Raw genomic sequence first — 18,547 nt, 5'->3', positions numbered from 1 at the left:
AGTCTCTGTCCTGAACTCCTGCTGTGGATTAGAAAAGAGTCTGATTCTGAGATGATTGCGTCTTCCCATCACGCGAGCAAATGTTTTCTTAATCTCAGAGGAGAATAGAGGATGCTAATGACAGTTAAAAGTGTGTGTGTGTGTGTGTGTGTGTGTGTGTGTGTGTGTGTGTGTGTGTGTGTGTGTGTGTGTGTGTGTGTGTGTGTGTGTGTGTGTGTGTGCGCGCGTACGGATGTGTAGGAGTGAATTAATGGAACAAGACAGGTCCTTCCGTTTAGCAGATAAGGTGTCATTATTATTTTTATTACTCATATCTCTACAAGATATGTAGACACACACACACACACATTTGTCACTGCTATCAGTGCTTAGTCACGTATGAGAAAGTTATGTAAATTTTAACCTTGAATTGCATCAGAATTATTAACTGTGTGGAGTAAGAGATTTATATCTGAACCGTAAAACTGAAGGTGCAAAGAAGGAGAAACACGACATCATTTTTCTATTGACAAGAACACTCATAAATAAGTAATAGTCTGATTACAACAAAAAGCAGTGCTTTGGCAAGTTAACAGTTACTTTGCATTTGGGTGGAATAACTTGGCCTGAGGGTTTTTTTTTTAAAGCAAATTGAAAAGCTTGTTTTTGAGTGCACAGTATTACATGAAATAACACTAATTACTCAAGTAAACTTGAAAAGCACCATTTGTTCAGTAACAATATTGTTTAAAACCAACAATGGTGATATTTCATTTATTTGAGTGAACAAACAACATGCATCAGTCCCTATAAGATGAAGACGTGGAGATTAAATTAAGAATGTAATTTATAGACATGTGTGTTTTACATGGAAACAGTTCAGACAGTACTACTGCATTCATATTAATACAGTTAGTTCCATAAGTATTTGGACAGTGAGACAATTTTGCCTCTATACACCATGACAGTGGATTTTAAATCAAACAATTAAGATGTGATGGAAGTGCAGACTTTCACCTTTAATTCAGGGGCTGTTTGACAAAGGCAATGCATTAACTGTGTAGATGTTATAACTTTTTTTTTTTAGTACACAACCAGTTTTGTCAGTCAACTGTAAAAATTAATTGGGCAGGCGAGGCCGTTTCCAGTGTTATTCTGAAGCGGATTCTGAGTGTTGAATGTGGATTTAGTAACTGTTCACTGGAATTTCAAAGATGTCAGTACAAGTAAGGGAGGCCATAGACTGAAAAAAAACAAACAAAATCATCCGAGAGATAGCAAAAACTTCAGGAGTGACCAAACACTGACCGGCTCAAGAACACCAAAATGCCTGAAAGACCACACAAAGATTACAAAAGTAGGCGATGGCAGAATCATTTTGATGGTTAAACAAAAAACAGGAAGAAAGAAACCTTTTCAACATCAACCCAGGTCGAGAACACTCTCAAGGTGGTAGGTGCGTCTAAGTCTACAATCAAGACATGCCTTCATGAACATAAATACAGAGGGTTTATAGCAAGATGCAAATCGCTGTTTACAGTCAAGAACAAGAAAACCTGATTAGACTTTCCCAGAAAGCATCTAAACGAACCTGCATAGCTCCACAAAAAAAAATATCAGTCTTCGGACAGATGAAACCAAGATTAACCTGTTGATGGAAAAAGAAAAGCAAGGGGAGAAGAACTTATGATCTGAAGCACACCAGCATGTCTGTCACACATGGATTTTGATTTAGACCAATCCAGCCTGCATTCGATTTTGCTTGGCGTAGTCTTGTAAGCCTTGCATCATAGGTTCTGCATAGAGAATCTTAAGTGGAATAGTCTGCAGCAACCAGCCCTGTACACACATGCACACACACATACAATACTGCAGGTCAGTCTCTTGGTGGCAGTTTTTGGCATTATGTTTGCGACTCTAAGTCTTACCAGAACTGTATGACAGATGCTTCCATTTGTTTTGTCTCCAGCGCTGACGTACTGCAGTGAATATTTTACAAAGTCTTCTGGTGAAAAAGTTATCATGTTAGCTTTTTGGAACCCAGCCATTCGAGTGGATACCCCGAATGGAGCCACTGACTGAAAACAGTGCATGAGAGGGAAAGATTTAGGACAAGAGGACAAGAAATAAAAGACTTTAAAGTTAGTTTAAAGAAAATAATTGCTTTCGTTTCATAAAACTTGAGATGATGTCTGAGTGAGGATCAAAATACCTGGATAATAATCCCCTTATCTTTGTATTCAGCTTGTAGACCTTGAGAAAATCTTTCCACAAACACCTATAAGAACGCAAATTAAAATGTGAAGGATCATACGTCGCCTGGGCAGAGAGACTTAAAAGTGTGCCGCTGATGTGAAACTTGCCTTTGATGCAGCATACAGGGTGTACATGGGACATGGGATAGAAGCAATTCCAGAAGAAACATTCAATATCATCCCTTTCCCTCTATAAATACAATAAACATACAAACAGATATAAATAATTAAACAACACTTATGAGCACAACCTCAGTATTAATTAGCATGTTATAATCCATCACTTTACACATTACATCTAATGAAGAAAACATGGGTAGGAAACCTGTTTGCCATGCCTGGGAGAATAATTTTGCACATCTGGAAACAAAAGAAAATAAGTTCAGACTTGAGTCATATGAAGCAATGAAAAGCATTAACTTGTTTTAGAACAATACAAATAATCCTTAAAAAACAGGGGTGTCAAACAAAATGCCCGGGGACCAGAACTGGGCCGGCAAAGACTCCAATCCGACCACTGGACAGCTTTAGAAAATGTAAAGGATGGCATAAAATGTGGAGTTTTAACTATATTTTAACTCTATACAAAAGTATGTAAATAACAGAAAAGTCCCCGTTCATTCACTATTAACTATAAAAAAAATGTTTGGGTGCACAGTAAAAAAAAGATAATAAACAAAGAACATTTTTTGCAAATTAACAAAAACTTTGTGCTTTATAATTACAGGACAGTCTGGGTGAAGCTACCGAAACTTTGTCTGTAATTTAATTTATTACTTTATGTCGTTTTTATGTAGAAAACTGAGACATACTGCTGAAATCATACTTCCATATCTCAGGAATCTGTTTTAAACTTCTTTAAAATGACAGAAAGGGGAAGTTCATTGATCTGGCCCACTTAAGATCATAGTGGGCTGTATGTGCCACTTTGACAACCCTGCTCTACAAAATCCTTTACGTGCGCTTCCTTTACTGGCAAACCCTCTCAGATTATACTGATGATTATATACTGTCTTCATCAATAAACAATCAATATGACTTTAAATTCATTGTTTTGTAGTAACAATAAAACTATGATCTTACCTTGGCCATCGTCTTCACATTGCAGTTTATCACTTTGGTAATTGTCTGAAAACATAGATGAACATGGGTCTCAGATAATTTCTTTATTTATATCTAAAGAAATGTATTTGGAGCTAAAATGCTCTTCTAAAAACATGTTATTATAAACTGAACCCTCTGAGGTTCAACATCAGGATGCTATCTGCTGTCAAACTTACTACCAATAAAAGTAATAATTATGCAAATGGGGTCAATCCAAACAATCTATAGTTAGTCATAATGTTGTAGTGGTATTTTCTTTTTTTGTTTTTACTTATTGTACATGGAGTCGTGCACAAGGTCCTGGATCTGTTTATTATACATTTGCACACATATGCAGGTGATGCTATTATATCTGCCAAAGCCATAAAGAGAGTCATACAGAAATCACAGCTAGCAGGTGAGCATGGATGATTTTTTTAGAGCCTAATCATCAATGGGTTTTAATAAGGAACAACAAATATAAACATATACACAAAAAACTAAACACCTTTAAGTATAAGCTGCTGAGGTACTACTGACCTTGTCCAGCTCATCATTCTCAAGGAATCTGTAGGGAATGAAGCAAGGCAGCGTTCCTACATTGTTGACTGGGGTAGAAAAAAGCGCGGAAAATAACTGATATTATTTTCTTAAATAATTAGGGTTTTTTCCCCATTTTTTTTTGTCTCTAAACACAAAGTGCCTGTGTTGATTTGCAAATTTTTATAAATTTGTGTTTCATTTACAGTTGTTGAATATGTTGAATGTTTAAAATGACCATTTCATGAATAGTGTTAGCTCACTGTGAATGACATGTCTCAAAAATGTTGGAATGGTGGCAGCAAAAGGCTGGAAAAGTAAATGATACTAAAAAGAAACAACTGGAGGAATGTTTTGCGGCTGATTAGATTGATCGGTAACAGGTTGGTTGTCTTTTTTGGGGGAAATCTTTGCATGTTCCAGCAAAATATTGATCAACTCGATTCTGCATCAACTACAACTGCATTGTCTGGGTGCTGACAGGCCTGCCGATCTTCCATAACTTTCACCAAAGAAGTATGACAAAGGAGATCCAGGGCTGTTGAGCAGCTAGAATCCTATATCGGACAAAACATGGAACAACATTCATCTCCCAAAATTCCACAGTCTGTAAAATCAGCAGATTTACAAATTGTTCTTAAAAGAAGAGGGGCTGCTACATTGCAGTAAACATGGCTCTGCCCCAGCTTAGTGCTTAAAAGCTAATGTTTTTCTTAAAATGGTGTTTAAAAATGAAGATGTTTTGTTGTAAATAAAATATGGGCTCATGAGATTTGCAAATCATTGGATTGTGTTTCTATTTACGCAGCATGCCATCTTTTTTGGAACTGGATTTTGTATGGAGGCACAAATAAAAGCTCACCTAAAACTCCTATGTTGAGGTCCTTCAGTTGCTCTTCAATTTCACTAAAGATATTTTCTTTGGTAAAATCTGTTGCTATCACTTTCACCCTCTGCCCTGTGGCTTCTCCTGTGAACAATGAAAAGACAAATATTGTGCACCGTTTGCCTGGATCAACAGCATATTAGCAGATATCATACATTTTAGGAAGCAAAGAAAATAAAACATGCACATAGATACCTATCTCTTTAGCCACTTGATCCAGTTTTGTTTTGGTTCTGCTCATGACTACAATGTTCATTCCCCGCTGAGCTAGCTGAGATGCAATAGCGATAGTGGAAAAGTACATATGAAAACACAGTTACACAGCAAAAAGTAGCAAGTGTGCCTCAAAGGAACAGTAGTTTAACTATGGTGTGCTCATTTCAAATTATTATACATATAAGTATTTGCTAAAATATAAAAAGATATTATGTACAGTATGTGTATTCGTTTTGTTTTATGAGAACACAAGCAGAGTTATTTAAACAGTCACTTACTGCAAATGCATATGCTCTTCCTATTCCCTCTGAAGAACCAGTCACCACTGAAAGGAGGATGGAGAGACTGAAAATTACAAATGAATCCCTCATCAAATCTCCTGCAGTTTCCATTCTGACCACTAGAGGCACTGTACTGCACAGAACAGTACAGTAATGCACTGCCTTACCCATCTTCCTCTGCTTTCAGCCAAATCCCAGGATTGTTTTATTATTTGTTTACATTAGTTTAATCCTCACTCCATTCTGTTTGTACAAACTGTGCTAAAACAGCATGTTCCCCTGGTGTGATAAAGAACTGATAGGAACAGCTTGTTTCTGAGTGTTCACTGCTCTCCCATTTCCTCCTGGCCCTTATTACAAAGACCACAGGCTGTTTTCATCACCGTTTTCAGACCTAAATGAGAATTCATATCTAATTATGTTTTACAGCACTGAGAAAATTGTGTAAAGCCATTAAAACATTAAAAAGATCCCATGGTTTGAAGTGTTGTTAGCACAGGGGGGAAATGAGTAATGTGACACTGCCTATTAACTACTGAAACAGGAACTGAAATTAAGCCTCCGTTTTAATTTGTTCAGCTGAACAAATAAATTGAATTCACACTTTTACTACTTAATTAGGAAAGTATCAAATGACAAAGAAACCTCACATTGAGCCTCCGTTTTATGAAATGCAATCCGCTAAGTTTTGTCATTTATATTTCTTCTTTAGTGAAAACCACAGTATACACAAACAGGCAGCAGTATGTTCAAATAGGGCTTTAACATGTAGATATACATACTGAACTATAAAAAACAAACAAACAAACAAACAAACAACCTAATTATATCAACTTAAGAACTACATTCAAGACAATGAAACAGTGAAAATAACCAAACTGAGCATGTGCGGTGAGGTTATGTGATGAGAAGTGGACGTTTTGATTTTAATATATGGTGCTCGTGTTAAACATGATCAAAGTTTTAAATAATATAGTCAACATAAGTAAAAGTTACCGCAGTGAACCAAAAGCTCAAGTTTCAGACTGCTCTAAATGCTCTAAGCCAGGAGAGTCAAACACAAGGCCTGAGGACCAGAATTGGCCCAGCAAAAACTGCAATTTGGCCCACTGGATAGCATTGGAAATTTTAGTTTTAGTTTTTTCAAATAAGTTTTATAATGTTTCCTGTTGATAAAGACGTCCCTCATGTCTATTCATCCTGCACCAAATAATTAAATAAACAATTAGATGACAGAAAGAAAATCCACTTTTTTTTTATATTCATCTATAATACAAATTTCTGTTGTTAAACTTCCTTCGACTGACAGAAATGGGAGTTTCTTTGTACCAGCCCACTTATGGTAAGTTCAAAGTGAGTTGTGTGTGATTCTCAATGTTTGCATGGAGCAATCAGTACAAAACAAAAAAAACTCGAAAAGAGTGCGTTCTTAAAGGGAGAGGCACTAAAACTGTGATCATCTGCACTATGCCCCAGGAGAAGATAAGGATTATTACTCTAACATTAGTAAACACATCCGCTTTATAAACTAAGCACACACAAGCACAAAATCCATTTAGTGATTATCTGGAAAGAAAACTATAAATGCTCAGGCAAATGGTCCTAACAGGTATTCAGTCAGTGGCTTGCAAAAGTATTCGGCCCCCTTGAACTTTTCCACATGTTGTCACATTACAGCCACAAACATGAATCAATCTTATTGGAATTCCACGTGAAAGACCGATACAAAGCGGTGTACACGTGAGAAGTGGAACGAAAATCATACATGATTCCAAACATTTTTTTTTTTTTACACATAAATAACTGAAAAGTGGGGTGTGCGTAATTATTCAGCCCCCTGAGTCAATACTTTGTAGAGACACCTTTTGCTGCAATTACAGCTGCCAGTGTTTTAGGGTATGTCTCTACCAGCTTTGCACATCTAGAGACTGAAATCCTTGCCCATTCTTCTTTGCAAAACAGCTCCAGCTCAGTCAGATTAGATGGACAGTGTTTGTGAACAGCAGTTTTCAGATCTTGTCACAGATTCTCGATTGGATTTAGATCTGGACTTTGACTGGGCCATTCTAACACATGGATATGTTTTGTTTTAAACCATTCCATTGTTGCCCTGGCTTTACGTTTAGGGTCGTTGTCCTAATGGAAGGTGAACCTCCGCCCCAGTCTCAAGTATTTTGCAGACTCCAAGAGGTTTTCTTCCAAGATTGCTCTGTATTTGGCTCCATCCATCTTCCCATCAACTCTGACCAGCTTCCCTGTTCCTGCTGAAGAGAAGCACCCCCAGAGCATGATGCTGCCACCACCATATTTGACAGACAAATTCCCCCACCTGAGCTATAGATCTCTGCAGCTCGTCCAGAGTCACCATGGGCCTCTTGGCTGCATTTCTGATCAGCGCCCTCCTTGTTCGGCCTGTTAGTTTAGGTGGACGGCCTTGTCTTGGTAGGTTTACAGTTGTGCCATACTCCTTCCATTTCTGAATGATCGCTTGAACAGTGCTCTGTGGGATGTTCAAGTGACTGCACTCAGACCAAAGGGGGCTGAATAATTACGCACACCCCACTTTTCAGTTATTTATTTGTAAAAAAAATGTTTGGAATCATGTATGAGTTTTGTTCCACTTCTCACGTGTACAGCACTTTGTGTTGGTCTTTCACGTGGAATTCCAATAAAATTGATTCATGTTTGTAGCTGTAATGTGACAACATGTGGGAAAGTTCAAGGGGGCCGAATACTTTTGCAAGCCACTGTAATCTCTCCAGCGTGTCCTGTGTCTGCTTCAGGGCCTGCCCCCGATGGGACATGCCCGGAACACCTCACCCAGGAGACAATATTATTCATATAGCGCCAAATCTCAACAATATAAAGGCACTTTATATTGTAAAGAAAACAGAGAAAACCCCAATATTCATACGAAATCATATGACCCCTTACGAGCAGGCATTTTGGCGACAGTGGGAAGGAAAAACTCCCTTTTAACAGGAAGAAACCTCCAACAGAACCAGGCTAAGGGAGGGGCAGCCAAAGACAGGACAAAGACATGCTGTTGAAGAGAGTCAGAGAATAATAATAATAACTAATAATTAATACAGAGGGGTGTATAAACACATAGTAAATTTAAAAATGTGACTGAAGAAGAAACAATGCATCATGGGAATCCCGCAGCGGCCTAGATCTATTGCAGCATAACTAACAGAGGATTCAGGGTCACCTGATCCAGTCCTAACTATATGCTTTATCAAAAAAGGAACGTCTTAAGCCTAATCTTAAAAGTACAGAGGCTGTCTGTCCCCTAAATTCAAACTCGAAGCTGGTTCCACAGAAGACGGACTTGAAAGCTGAAGGCTCTGCCTCCCATTCTACTTTTGAATACTCTAGGAACCACAAGCAAGCCCGCAGTCCTAGAGCAAAATGCTGTAATGGGGGTGATATGGTACTATAAGGTCATTAAGATAAGATGGGGCCTGATTATTCAAGACCTTGTATGTGAGGAGTACATAAAAATTTCAATTCGATTCTGGATTTAATGGTGAGTCATTGAAGAAAAGCCACTATATTAGAAACATGCGCTCTCTTTCTTACTATAACTGCAAATTAGAACAATTAACTTTTCACATAGTAACAAGATTTTATAATGCTATAACACAAAAGAATAAAAATAGTGTTATATTGTTCCCTTGGTAGAGTGGCAAAAATAGGCTGCCTTAGTCAATGTCCTTTTATTTTGTCTGCAGAAACTGAGTTACTGTTATTTAAGTTTACACAAACTTTATCTAGACTAACCTCAAATCTGGTATTTCAATATTCCTTGATTACTCAAATATTTTTTAATTCAATTGCAACAAACCTGAAATACACTATGTATGTTTTTGTTTTTTTGGGGTTTTTTTTTTACAATTTTTGCATCCACCAAAATACAGTGGAGGTGAAAGGAGAGCATTTATTTAAAATACTTGCCAATGGACAGGAACCATTTGAATAATCCCTATGAAAACATAAACTATGTGAAACACAGATTGTCCTGTATCATGATTTTTAAAGAAGAAACATTACAAGATGTACCCAAAAAGTTGATTCTCTTCATCTGGACGTAGTATTTTCAGTGTGAGTTCTTTGGTCTCAACTGCCTGCAAATTTTTCCAACCTTATAAACAGCACATTTGCGTAATGGCTTAAACTAGCACTACTGGCGAAAAATGGGCTGTGAGATCAGTTTCTTGATCATTAAGATGCAAATTGTAATGACCATTGATCAGCAATGATTGATCAATGGTCCTATGTACCACAGAAGAGCTAACTTGTCAGGCCAGGACTCCACAGTCTATTCACACCTTCTGAATTGAGGAGCGGGCCTAAGGGTACATCTTTCCCCATCTCACAATGCTCTGTGAATGGCACTCATGACCATTGATCAGTGGTCTTTGATCAGTAGTTGTTGATCATTGGTTGTAAAAATTTGCATATTAATGATCAAGAAACTGACTGCACAGGCCATTGTTCACCAGTAGTGCTAGTTTATGTCACTGCTGCAGTGGGAGTTGTGTGGGGTTGAAGGGAAAAGGACCCAATCGCAGGCACTGACGATGCAATGAGTGGGCTTTATTTACATGAGGTGATAATACAGACAGAACAGAGATGGGATGGACGGAAACTAAGAACAAACCTAAACAAATATGAAACCATAACTCAGAGGAAAACATCTGTGGTGGAACACGGGATGACACGTGGAGGTAACACAGACAAACCAGCGATGAGCACACACTATAAATACACACAGAGGAAAATGCAGAATGGCAAACAGGAGGGCTGAACCTAATTGACCTGATGAGACAGGGGAAACGTGAGCTGAACACACTGACATAAGACACGGACCTTCACAATAAAACAGGAAATACACAGAGACGCAGACTGGGGGTAAGAGAGAACACTGAGGAGCACGAGGGAGAGCACAGACATGACGGCCTGGGGAAACATGGAATAGAACACAAGGAGGGGAAAACAAGGCACCAGAACTCCAGTACACAGAGGGGGACAAAGGGGGTAAAGACACGAGGGGAAATCCAAACTGAACAACTAAGGACCCATAGACTAACTCCTTAGAGTAACAAATGAACTTAAAACCGAAAAAAAAAGAAAAAGGGGGGCGCTGGGTCAAAATGACCCAGGACCACGACAGTTATAGTCATTACGCAAATGTACTGTTTATAAGGGTGGAAAAAATTGCAGTCAGCTGATACTGAAGAAATAACACTGAAAACGCTATGTCCAGATGAACAGAATCAACTTTTTGGAATTTCCTTACCTGGATGCATCAAGACATTACAAGATGCAATAAATTATTTCAGCATATTTTTATGCAGAACCTCCACAAAACTATTCTGCACTGATGCTTCTTAAAATTAAAAGAAAAACAAAGAAAGCCATCTCGGATGGATGGATGGATTAGGGAAGGTTTTTTTCAGCTCATTCACAAGGGGTCGCCATAGCAAGTAGCTCCCCATGCTTGATTTGGCAGAGTATCTACACCAGATGTTTTTACTGACGCAACAGCAAAGGACTTGTCAGACAGCTGCTGCAAGTAAGCTGCACTGTAGGGAAATTGTTCCACTAAGGAATATAGTATATAGTATATAGTACATATATACTATATATAGTATAGTATTTGTAATATTTGTGCAAAGTTGTCATTTACGTTCATAAGCTGACTTACTACCAGAGATGGGCAGTAACGCGTTACTTGTAGCGCGTTACTGTAATCTGATTACTTTTTTCAGGTAACGAGTAAAGTAAGGGATTACTATTGCAAAAACCGTAATTAGATTACTGTTACTTTCCCGTAGGAACGTTGCGTAACTGCGTTACTAAAACCGTGATTTTTTTGCGAGAATATCTCATGACCGTGACAACAGCTGTGTGCAGATCAACAATGGATCATATGAGTGCGGGAGAGAGTATGAGCGTGCAGCATTTAAAGCGTGGAAATACTGACCTTACTTTGAGTTTGATTCCATAAAAAGTGACAAAAACATTAGTGTCCGTTGTGCGTGGGAAGAAAACTTCTTTTTACAGCGAAAAAAAACCCCTAAACTTCCAAGCAAGCGCCGAGTGTGCTATGACGTAATGGGAAACTCACAGAGAAACTCGCGGATTTTTCCAGTGACCGGGTAAACCTCCACTTACGCCACTCCTGCTTTACAAGTGAAAATAGAGCAACAGGACCCTAGTCTTTGATGTTATTTATTTTCTGCTGTGTTTTACTTGCATCTATTTGAAAGAGTGTAAACACACACAAAAAAATATATTTTATGTGCTGGAATGTGCAGAAAATAGGTTTAAATGTTAAACAAATTTCTTCCAGTCCGAGAATGTTGCATATAATTAAATTTTTGCATGATGCATAAAGTTAAAAGGTTAAAACTAATAAAACAAGTTTTAAAAAGGGACTTTTCCATTTGATTACATTTTGTATGATGGATTATGCAGAAAAAGTAGAATTGGGCTGAAAGATCTATCGCTTTATCACCTACTCAGGTTGTAAATCGTGTTTTTAAAAAGTAACTAAGTAATTAATTACTTTTGAAAATAAGTAATCAGTAAAGCAATTGGATTACTTTTTTTAGGGAAGTAATCAGTAATTAGTTACTGATTACTTTTTTCAAGTAACTTGACCAACACTGCTTACTACAGTTGTCTGATGAATTTTAATATTTTTTGGCAAACTAGCAGAGCAGATCACTTGTTTTCTTGATTTGTTGATGTATGTCTATATCTGTACTATCAACATGAACTGAACGGGTTCAGTTGATTCTGAGAAATTCTTTGTAGTATTTCATCCATAAAAACAATTTTCGCTTGGGGAAACACTTTGTTTTTCAGACCATAAAAACAGTCGCACATTTAGAATGAGCATGTTTCTTCTAAATGAGCCAACTTGGAGCTGGACATTTATCGGCCTTCCTGTGCAGAAATGTTCAGCTCAAAGGATGTCCTTTTGCACGCCCATAACACAATGAGAGGATTAAACGCCTCTGTTGACACTGCAGCACTGGAAGGGCTGGAAGTCATGAGGAAAGAATAACATCTCAGCTACCCTTTGCTGGTCAGCACCATAATATTTCAAGAGAAAGCTTCTAAATGACATGTACTGCAACAAAAATGACAGACAGCTACACTAGAGCTTCACCCCTGGTCCTTTAGTGTATTACTTCAATAGATTATTAAAGATGTCTAACCCAAGAACAACTTCTTGTCCCTTCACAATTTAAATATAGTCCACCTTTTTGCAGATTGCAGCATCTGTAATTCATGATTTCCACTGTTACTCAAACCTGAGCCAGTCACAGGAAAATCACTCTTCTGTGTCATTTCCTTCAAATAACTTAAACAAAACAATATTGTGGCAAGCTCAGACATGTAGACGAAGACTTCTGTATTCAACTTGCTATTCCTGCATTAGCTGTAATGCTAAACTACATCGAGCACAGCCTTTAATTAGGATCACTCCGTCATACACCACAGCAGTGAGAGGTGGTAAACGGACACAGCAGTCTAACTCACGGTGCTCCGCTGGCTACACCAAACACAGAAAACACAGCAGCTGTAATTTTACACAAAAATGGCAAATCAACATCTGATAACTGTAACTGCCATTACAACAATACAACTTAGAACACGTTAACATCAGATATACGTGTTCTAAGTTGTCCTCTAGCCAGCGGCCCTTTCCCCTAGCCCACTACAATATATTTAAAATCTATTTGTGATATTTAATGAAAAATATGAAACAACATTTTCATAAATTAAAAGGGTCCTTAGCTGGTAATGTTCTTTGAAGAACCATAGAGTCTTTAAAAAGAACCATTTAAGAACCATTATTTTTCTGAGAGTGAAGAAACACAGCATTATGTAGTTATATAACATTTGGTTATAAAAAAAAATTGGATTCCTCTGTGACAAACTGAATAAAATCAACATACCCAAAATAATTTGAAACCAGACATGACTGTGACATTTTCCTTTATGCAAATGAGCTCTGTGAACTGCAGCAGCCTGTGGAGGCTTCTCTTCAAAGACAAATGTGCTGTTGTGTGAGAGTGATGCAGCAAGAAAGACTGTCATTTAAAAGCCAGCAGGATAGTAAAACTGGAAGCCAACTTAAGACATTTTCCAATATTAAATTAATGTTGAGCCTATGCACTCAACAAGGGCAACAAGGGAATAGAAAGTCTATTTGTCCCCATTGTTAACAGTGTTTCTAAGTGCCATATTTGTCCACTTTATACAAAAACTGTGTGATCTCACAAAGCTCGCCACAGTTACTTCACTTTAATATGTCACAGCGAGTTCATTGTACTCTATTGTAAGAGTTGAGTAGCTTGCCATCACCAGTGTGTGAATGTGTGTGTGAATGGGTGGGTGACTGGATGTGTAAAGCGCTATACAAATACAGGCCATTTACCATTTACCATTTGAGTAAATAAATACTGAAGGATGACACAATGTTTAGACACAGTGTTTGCAATGTTGCCTCTGTCCACCAGCGCAGCGGATATTAAATCAAATAACATAAATGTGATTTAAGGGCAGAATTTCAACTTTAATTCAAGTGGTTTAACTTTTAGGAATCACAGTCGTCATTGTGCATAGTTCCCTGTGTTTAGAAACTCAAAAAGCTGGACAAACTAAGATCATTTTAAGTTATATTGAAATCTTGTGGACATCACCAGATGCTAATGCTTTGCTCAGGCCTTAACTGCAACTACATTCGGTTTGCTTTTCTCTCTACCTTCAGATTTTATTTTCAGTAACTAAAAAACATGCTCTATTTGACTAATATCAAATGAATTATTTGTCTATTGAAGAGTATCCCATTACTTTGGCTTGAGAAACTCTTGGGTTGCTTTTGCAACATGCTTTGGGTCATTATCTATTTGCACTGCCTGATAGGTTATGCAGCACATGGCTGAATCTAAGCAGAGCGTATAGCCCTGCACACTAAATAATTCATCCTTCTACATTTATCAGTCACATTATCAGTAAACAATAGTGATTCACTCACAATTAGAACCATACACACACATGTCGTAATAATGCCCCTACCTGGTCAGAGGGCCCGGTGGCGCCAGTGTCAGGCAGCCTCGCCTCTGTCAGTGCGCCCCAGGGCAGCTGTGGCTACAATGTAGCTTACCATCACCAGTGTGTGAATGTGTGTGTGAATGGGTGGATGACTGAATGTAGTGTAAAGCGCTTTGGGGTCCTTAGGGACTGAGTAAAGCGCTATACAAATGCAGGCCATTTACCATTTACCATCTTTGTCAGATAAGGCGGTATGCTTCAAATCACGAGCAGTTTCCCTTGCTATCGTTCTGGTACAAGTTAAGTTGAGTCATAATTCTTACTCTCATGTATATATGTTTGGCACTGATCACCACCTGCACTCATGTATATATCTTTCTACGTAGCACTCATAATTCTTATTCTCATGTATATATCTCATGTATATCTCATGCACATATCTTTCTTTCTACATAGCACTTTAATTCTTATTGTCTGCACTGAAGCACCGCAGCAATTTCCTAATGTTGTAAACCTCAACATCTGGCAATAAACCCATTCTGATTCTGATTCTGATTCTGATCTATCTGGTTTGCAGGCTCTGCTAGATGTTTTTTGGCCTTACTGTTTCTGTGTATGACCAGTGATTTGCATCTCGGTGTAAACCCTCTGTAATTACATTCATGAAAGCATCTCTTGATTGTACCTCTTGATGATGATTCACATACCACCTTAAAAGTGTTCTTACCTTGGTTAGATGTTGTGTTTGGGTGCTGCTGAGCTGCCCAGTGCCTTCACAACTGATGGTTAGGTTACTCCTGCATTTTTAGTGTCTCTCTGGCAAGCTTGTTTTGGTTGTTCAGCCTAGTGATTCCCTCCTTCACTTGCACTGACATCTTATTGGTGGACAGCTACCAAATACAAGTACAGCACTTATATTTGAAAAGCCCACATCTCTTATCTGCCTAATTATTATGAAAGAAAAAAAGAAAATGCCTCACCTGATAGTGAAATAGTTAATTGTCCTAATTATTTGTGAGCTTCTAAAAAATGGGGCATTGCCATTTGAGTAACTTATTCTTTGTTATCAATAGATCCATGCACATGCACAACACCGCTTAGGCTTCTTGAAACTAAAAATGTTTAAAAGGTCTGAAGAGGGATACAAATGGGGCTTTCCAATTATTGGGAGAAATAATTGGAGAGGGGTGTCATTTATGCAGCCGTGCTGTTCAGATGTTATTCCTCTGGAATGAAAGTGGGAAGGAAAGTGGGCTTTGGGAAGAAAAGCAAGATCAGCCCAGTGTTTTTATTAGGCTTCTTTGAGCACTGTGAGAGAATAACCCCTTCAGAAGATGCCAAAGCAAACCTCTTGAGTGAATGAAACTGCTTCTGGACCTGCAGAGGAATGTCACAAGGAGATTGACAAGAGAGCAAGTATTTGCTCATTTCCTCAGCCGCCTTTAAGTTGACTCTATTCTGTAGTTTCATTTGGAGTGTTTATGTTAGATTTGTTGTACCCACTTCGAATGTAAAAGCTTCCTGCTTATTATTCTTAATCCTGTATATCCACTCACTACAAAAACACTTCAGGGTAAAATGTTTTGGGAAAACACTGAAAAACATGATTGGTTTAAATCAAACCTTCAACAGTAATTTGCCATTTTCAACCCGAAGGTTTGGCTTTACTTCTCTGTTCTTGAAATCTGAAAATGTTTTTCCTATTCTTAATTAGAAACAGTTTGCATATATAATTTGCGTATCATAATTTGCACTTTAACAGCCCTTTTTACACAACTACATGCCAATCTAAATTATTACAAGTTTGAAAATGAATGGAATATGGTGCATTTTGTCAGTAAGCTTATCACTACATGTAATTGTGTATAAAATAAATGTAGTTGTTATGTTTTCTTTACATTTTTCGGAAGAGTAGGCTATAGTGTGGTAAGGTAGAGGAATATTTCTGACTCCCTGTACTATACCAAGTTCTTCCTGTTAAACTAGTCACACAGGTATGACTTGTCGTTATGCAGCTTTTTTCCAATGTCAACTGATGACGCGGATCATTTTGCTCATCTCAGAATGGATGTTATGTGAAAAACATGCAGTTTATGCTTGATGTTCCATACATTTTGATATTGAATTTGAATTGTGTTTTCTGTACATATATCAGCTGCCCTGCAAGTATATAAAAAAAGAAGTATTTTAAGCGTCGGGACTTGCCTCCTTTGGGTATATCAGCGCACAAGCGCAATCTTGTGTAACGATGAAATGTTAAAACAAGTTTGGGCAGGGGACTCACGCTATTGTGACCTACTAAATGCACTTTTACACACAAGTTGATCAACTAAATCACTTTCACTGCTTAGTGTTCATGGCACTTGCAGATTCTGCCATGTACACTTTAGCTTATTAATTAATTCAAATAATGTAGTCATTTAAAAGTTCTAATTACATACAGTATACACATAAATGTAGTGTTGTATCACAAAACGTGATACCTACCGTAAATGTCGGGCTATAAGCCGCTACTTTTTGCACAAGCTTTGAACCCTGCGGCTTTTAGTCAGGTGCGGCTTTTCTATGGATTGTCCGTGATTTTTGTCATATCGTAAGACGATTTGTTTTGTGTGTTCCGCTGTTGTACGGCACTACGTTGCCTGGCGGAAGGATCGGGGTTCAAGAGTGGTATGTTAGTCACATGTCCGTCCGCCAGGCAACGTAGTGCGTACGAAGTAGCGCGAAAAAACAAACTTCAAAGTAGCGCTACGCGTTCAGCGGGAGTCGTGGATGATGAGCGGCGATAAACTTGCAAGTTATGCCCAAAAAGCAAGTTATGCCCAACTCCACCGGTGGATTCTGACAGCGTGGAAAAGTGTGAAAACATCCACGATCACCAACGGATTTTGAAGGGCTGGACTGCTGCATGATGGAGAGGAGGACACCGCCACGGCCCTTCTGAGGGTGTTCGACTCTGACACTGACAATAAGGATTTCTTTGGTTTTGAAAGTGACAACGAAGGAGAGAAGAAGAGTGGATGACGAAGCCATCATGAGCCTGTTTGTATCCGACACTGGAGGAGAGGACTTTGGTGGTTTTAGTGCGTAGGAAGAAGAGAAAGATGGTGGTGAATGACTGACTTTTCTTCTTGTTAAAGCTGTGTCACTGCACCTGAGCCTAAAAGGTAGGCCGAATCTATTTTTCTGGTGTGCTGTAGGTTATTGTTATGTACTACATGTGCAAATATGTACCCATAACTTGTTTTTCAAAATATTAATAAAAGTGATGTCTCCAAACAGCCATCTCTTTCCTGACAATTCCCTTTGTGCATATTCTCTTACATATGATAAGTCAACATTGAAACACCTGCGGCTTTTGGTCAGGTGCGGCTAATGTATGTACAAAACAGGATTTTCCCCTGATTTTAGCTTGTGCGGCTAATATTTAGGTGCGCTTTGTAGTCCGGGAAATACGGTATGTTGGCTTGATACTACGTAACCTACTGAAGTTCCAGGATTTATTTATCATAGTATGACCTACTGAAGATTGTATGGTATTCATTACACATGGCACAGACACGCACAGCACAAACGCATACATGTGGACATGCATAAACATGCTGCTCACCTGCCCACTCTCCCATTGAGGTGAAGAAAGTTTTTGGCAGTGGAAACCACAGTTTTGGAAAAAGCATCCTACTGAAAAGCAGTAGCCTCACTCCATAGTACACCACAACTCCAGTACCAAGAGAAATGAAAAAGAGTTCCATGAAATCCATGCTTCTCTGGTACAGAAGGCTCAGGAGTCAAGTGTCTGTGAGTCTGTGAGAGAAACATTTTTGTTCAGCGGGAAAGACTGACACAAAGAGGGAACGAGGAACAGGATCCTCCCATTTAACCCTTGTATGGTGTTCGGGTCTGTGAGACCCGTGTTCAGTTTTTTTCAAAAGAAAAATTAAACAATTAATTATTTTTTCACGTGTAAATGTATTGTGTCTTTCCACTCACTCCACTTGATTATAACTGATTTATTTATAACATTTTATATAAAAGAAAAACGAGAAGCACATTAATTCATAAATGTGATCTAACAAAGGTAAAGGGAAAAAATTAACCATGTTTGCTGTTCATATGTCTTGTAATTGGGATGAAGTAAACATCTGTTGAGTAATTTAACATAAAATTGTTTGATAGTGTTAATTTGGAAAGCCAAAACTCTAGCGGGTCCACCAGACCCATGAACACTGGCT

At 38.3% G+C, this 18,547-nt stretch overlaps 1 protein-coding gene across 2 annotated transcripts; it reads right to left on the bottom strand.

Moving 5' to 3' along the window:
• Positions 1–268: 268 nt before the first annotated feature.
• Positions 269–18,139, bottom strand: hsd17b3 (hydroxysteroid (17-beta) dehydrogenase 3). 2 transcript variants are annotated; one of them, XM_026186538.1, is made up of 12 exons: positions 15,296–16,747; positions 15,043–15,205; positions 5,238–5,284; positions 4,939–5,014; positions 4,720–4,827; positions 3,858–3,925; positions 3,318–3,362; positions 2,560–2,594; positions 2,343–2,424; positions 2,192–2,257; positions 1,908–2,057; positions 269–1,818 (listed from the first exon to the last, which is right to left on the bottom strand). In XM_026186538.1, the coding sequence occupies exons 4-12, from the start codon at positions 4,997–4,999 to the stop codon at positions 1,711–1,713; spliced, it is 723 nt and encodes a 240-aa protein (XP_026042323.1). In that variant the 5' UTR covers positions 5,000–5,014; positions 5,238–5,284; positions 15,043–15,205; positions 15,296–16,747; the 3' UTR covers positions 269–1,710. The 2 variants fall into 2 exon arrangements, with proteins under 2 accessions (XP_026042323.1, XP_026042322.1); XM_026186537.1 differs by lacking the exons at positions 15,043–15,205; positions 15,296–16,747 and adding an exon at positions 17,926–18,139.
• Positions 18,140–18,547: the final 408 nt, after the last annotated feature.

This window comes from Astatotilapia calliptera, chromosome 12, assembly GCF_900246225.1.
Source record: "Astatotilapia calliptera chromosome 12, fAstCal1.2, whole genome shotgun sequence".
NCBI classification, from domain to species: Eukaryota; Metazoa; Chordata; class Actinopteri; order Cichliformes; family Cichlidae; genus Astatotilapia; species Astatotilapia calliptera.
This window is presented reverse-complemented; position numbering and strand designations above follow the sequence as displayed.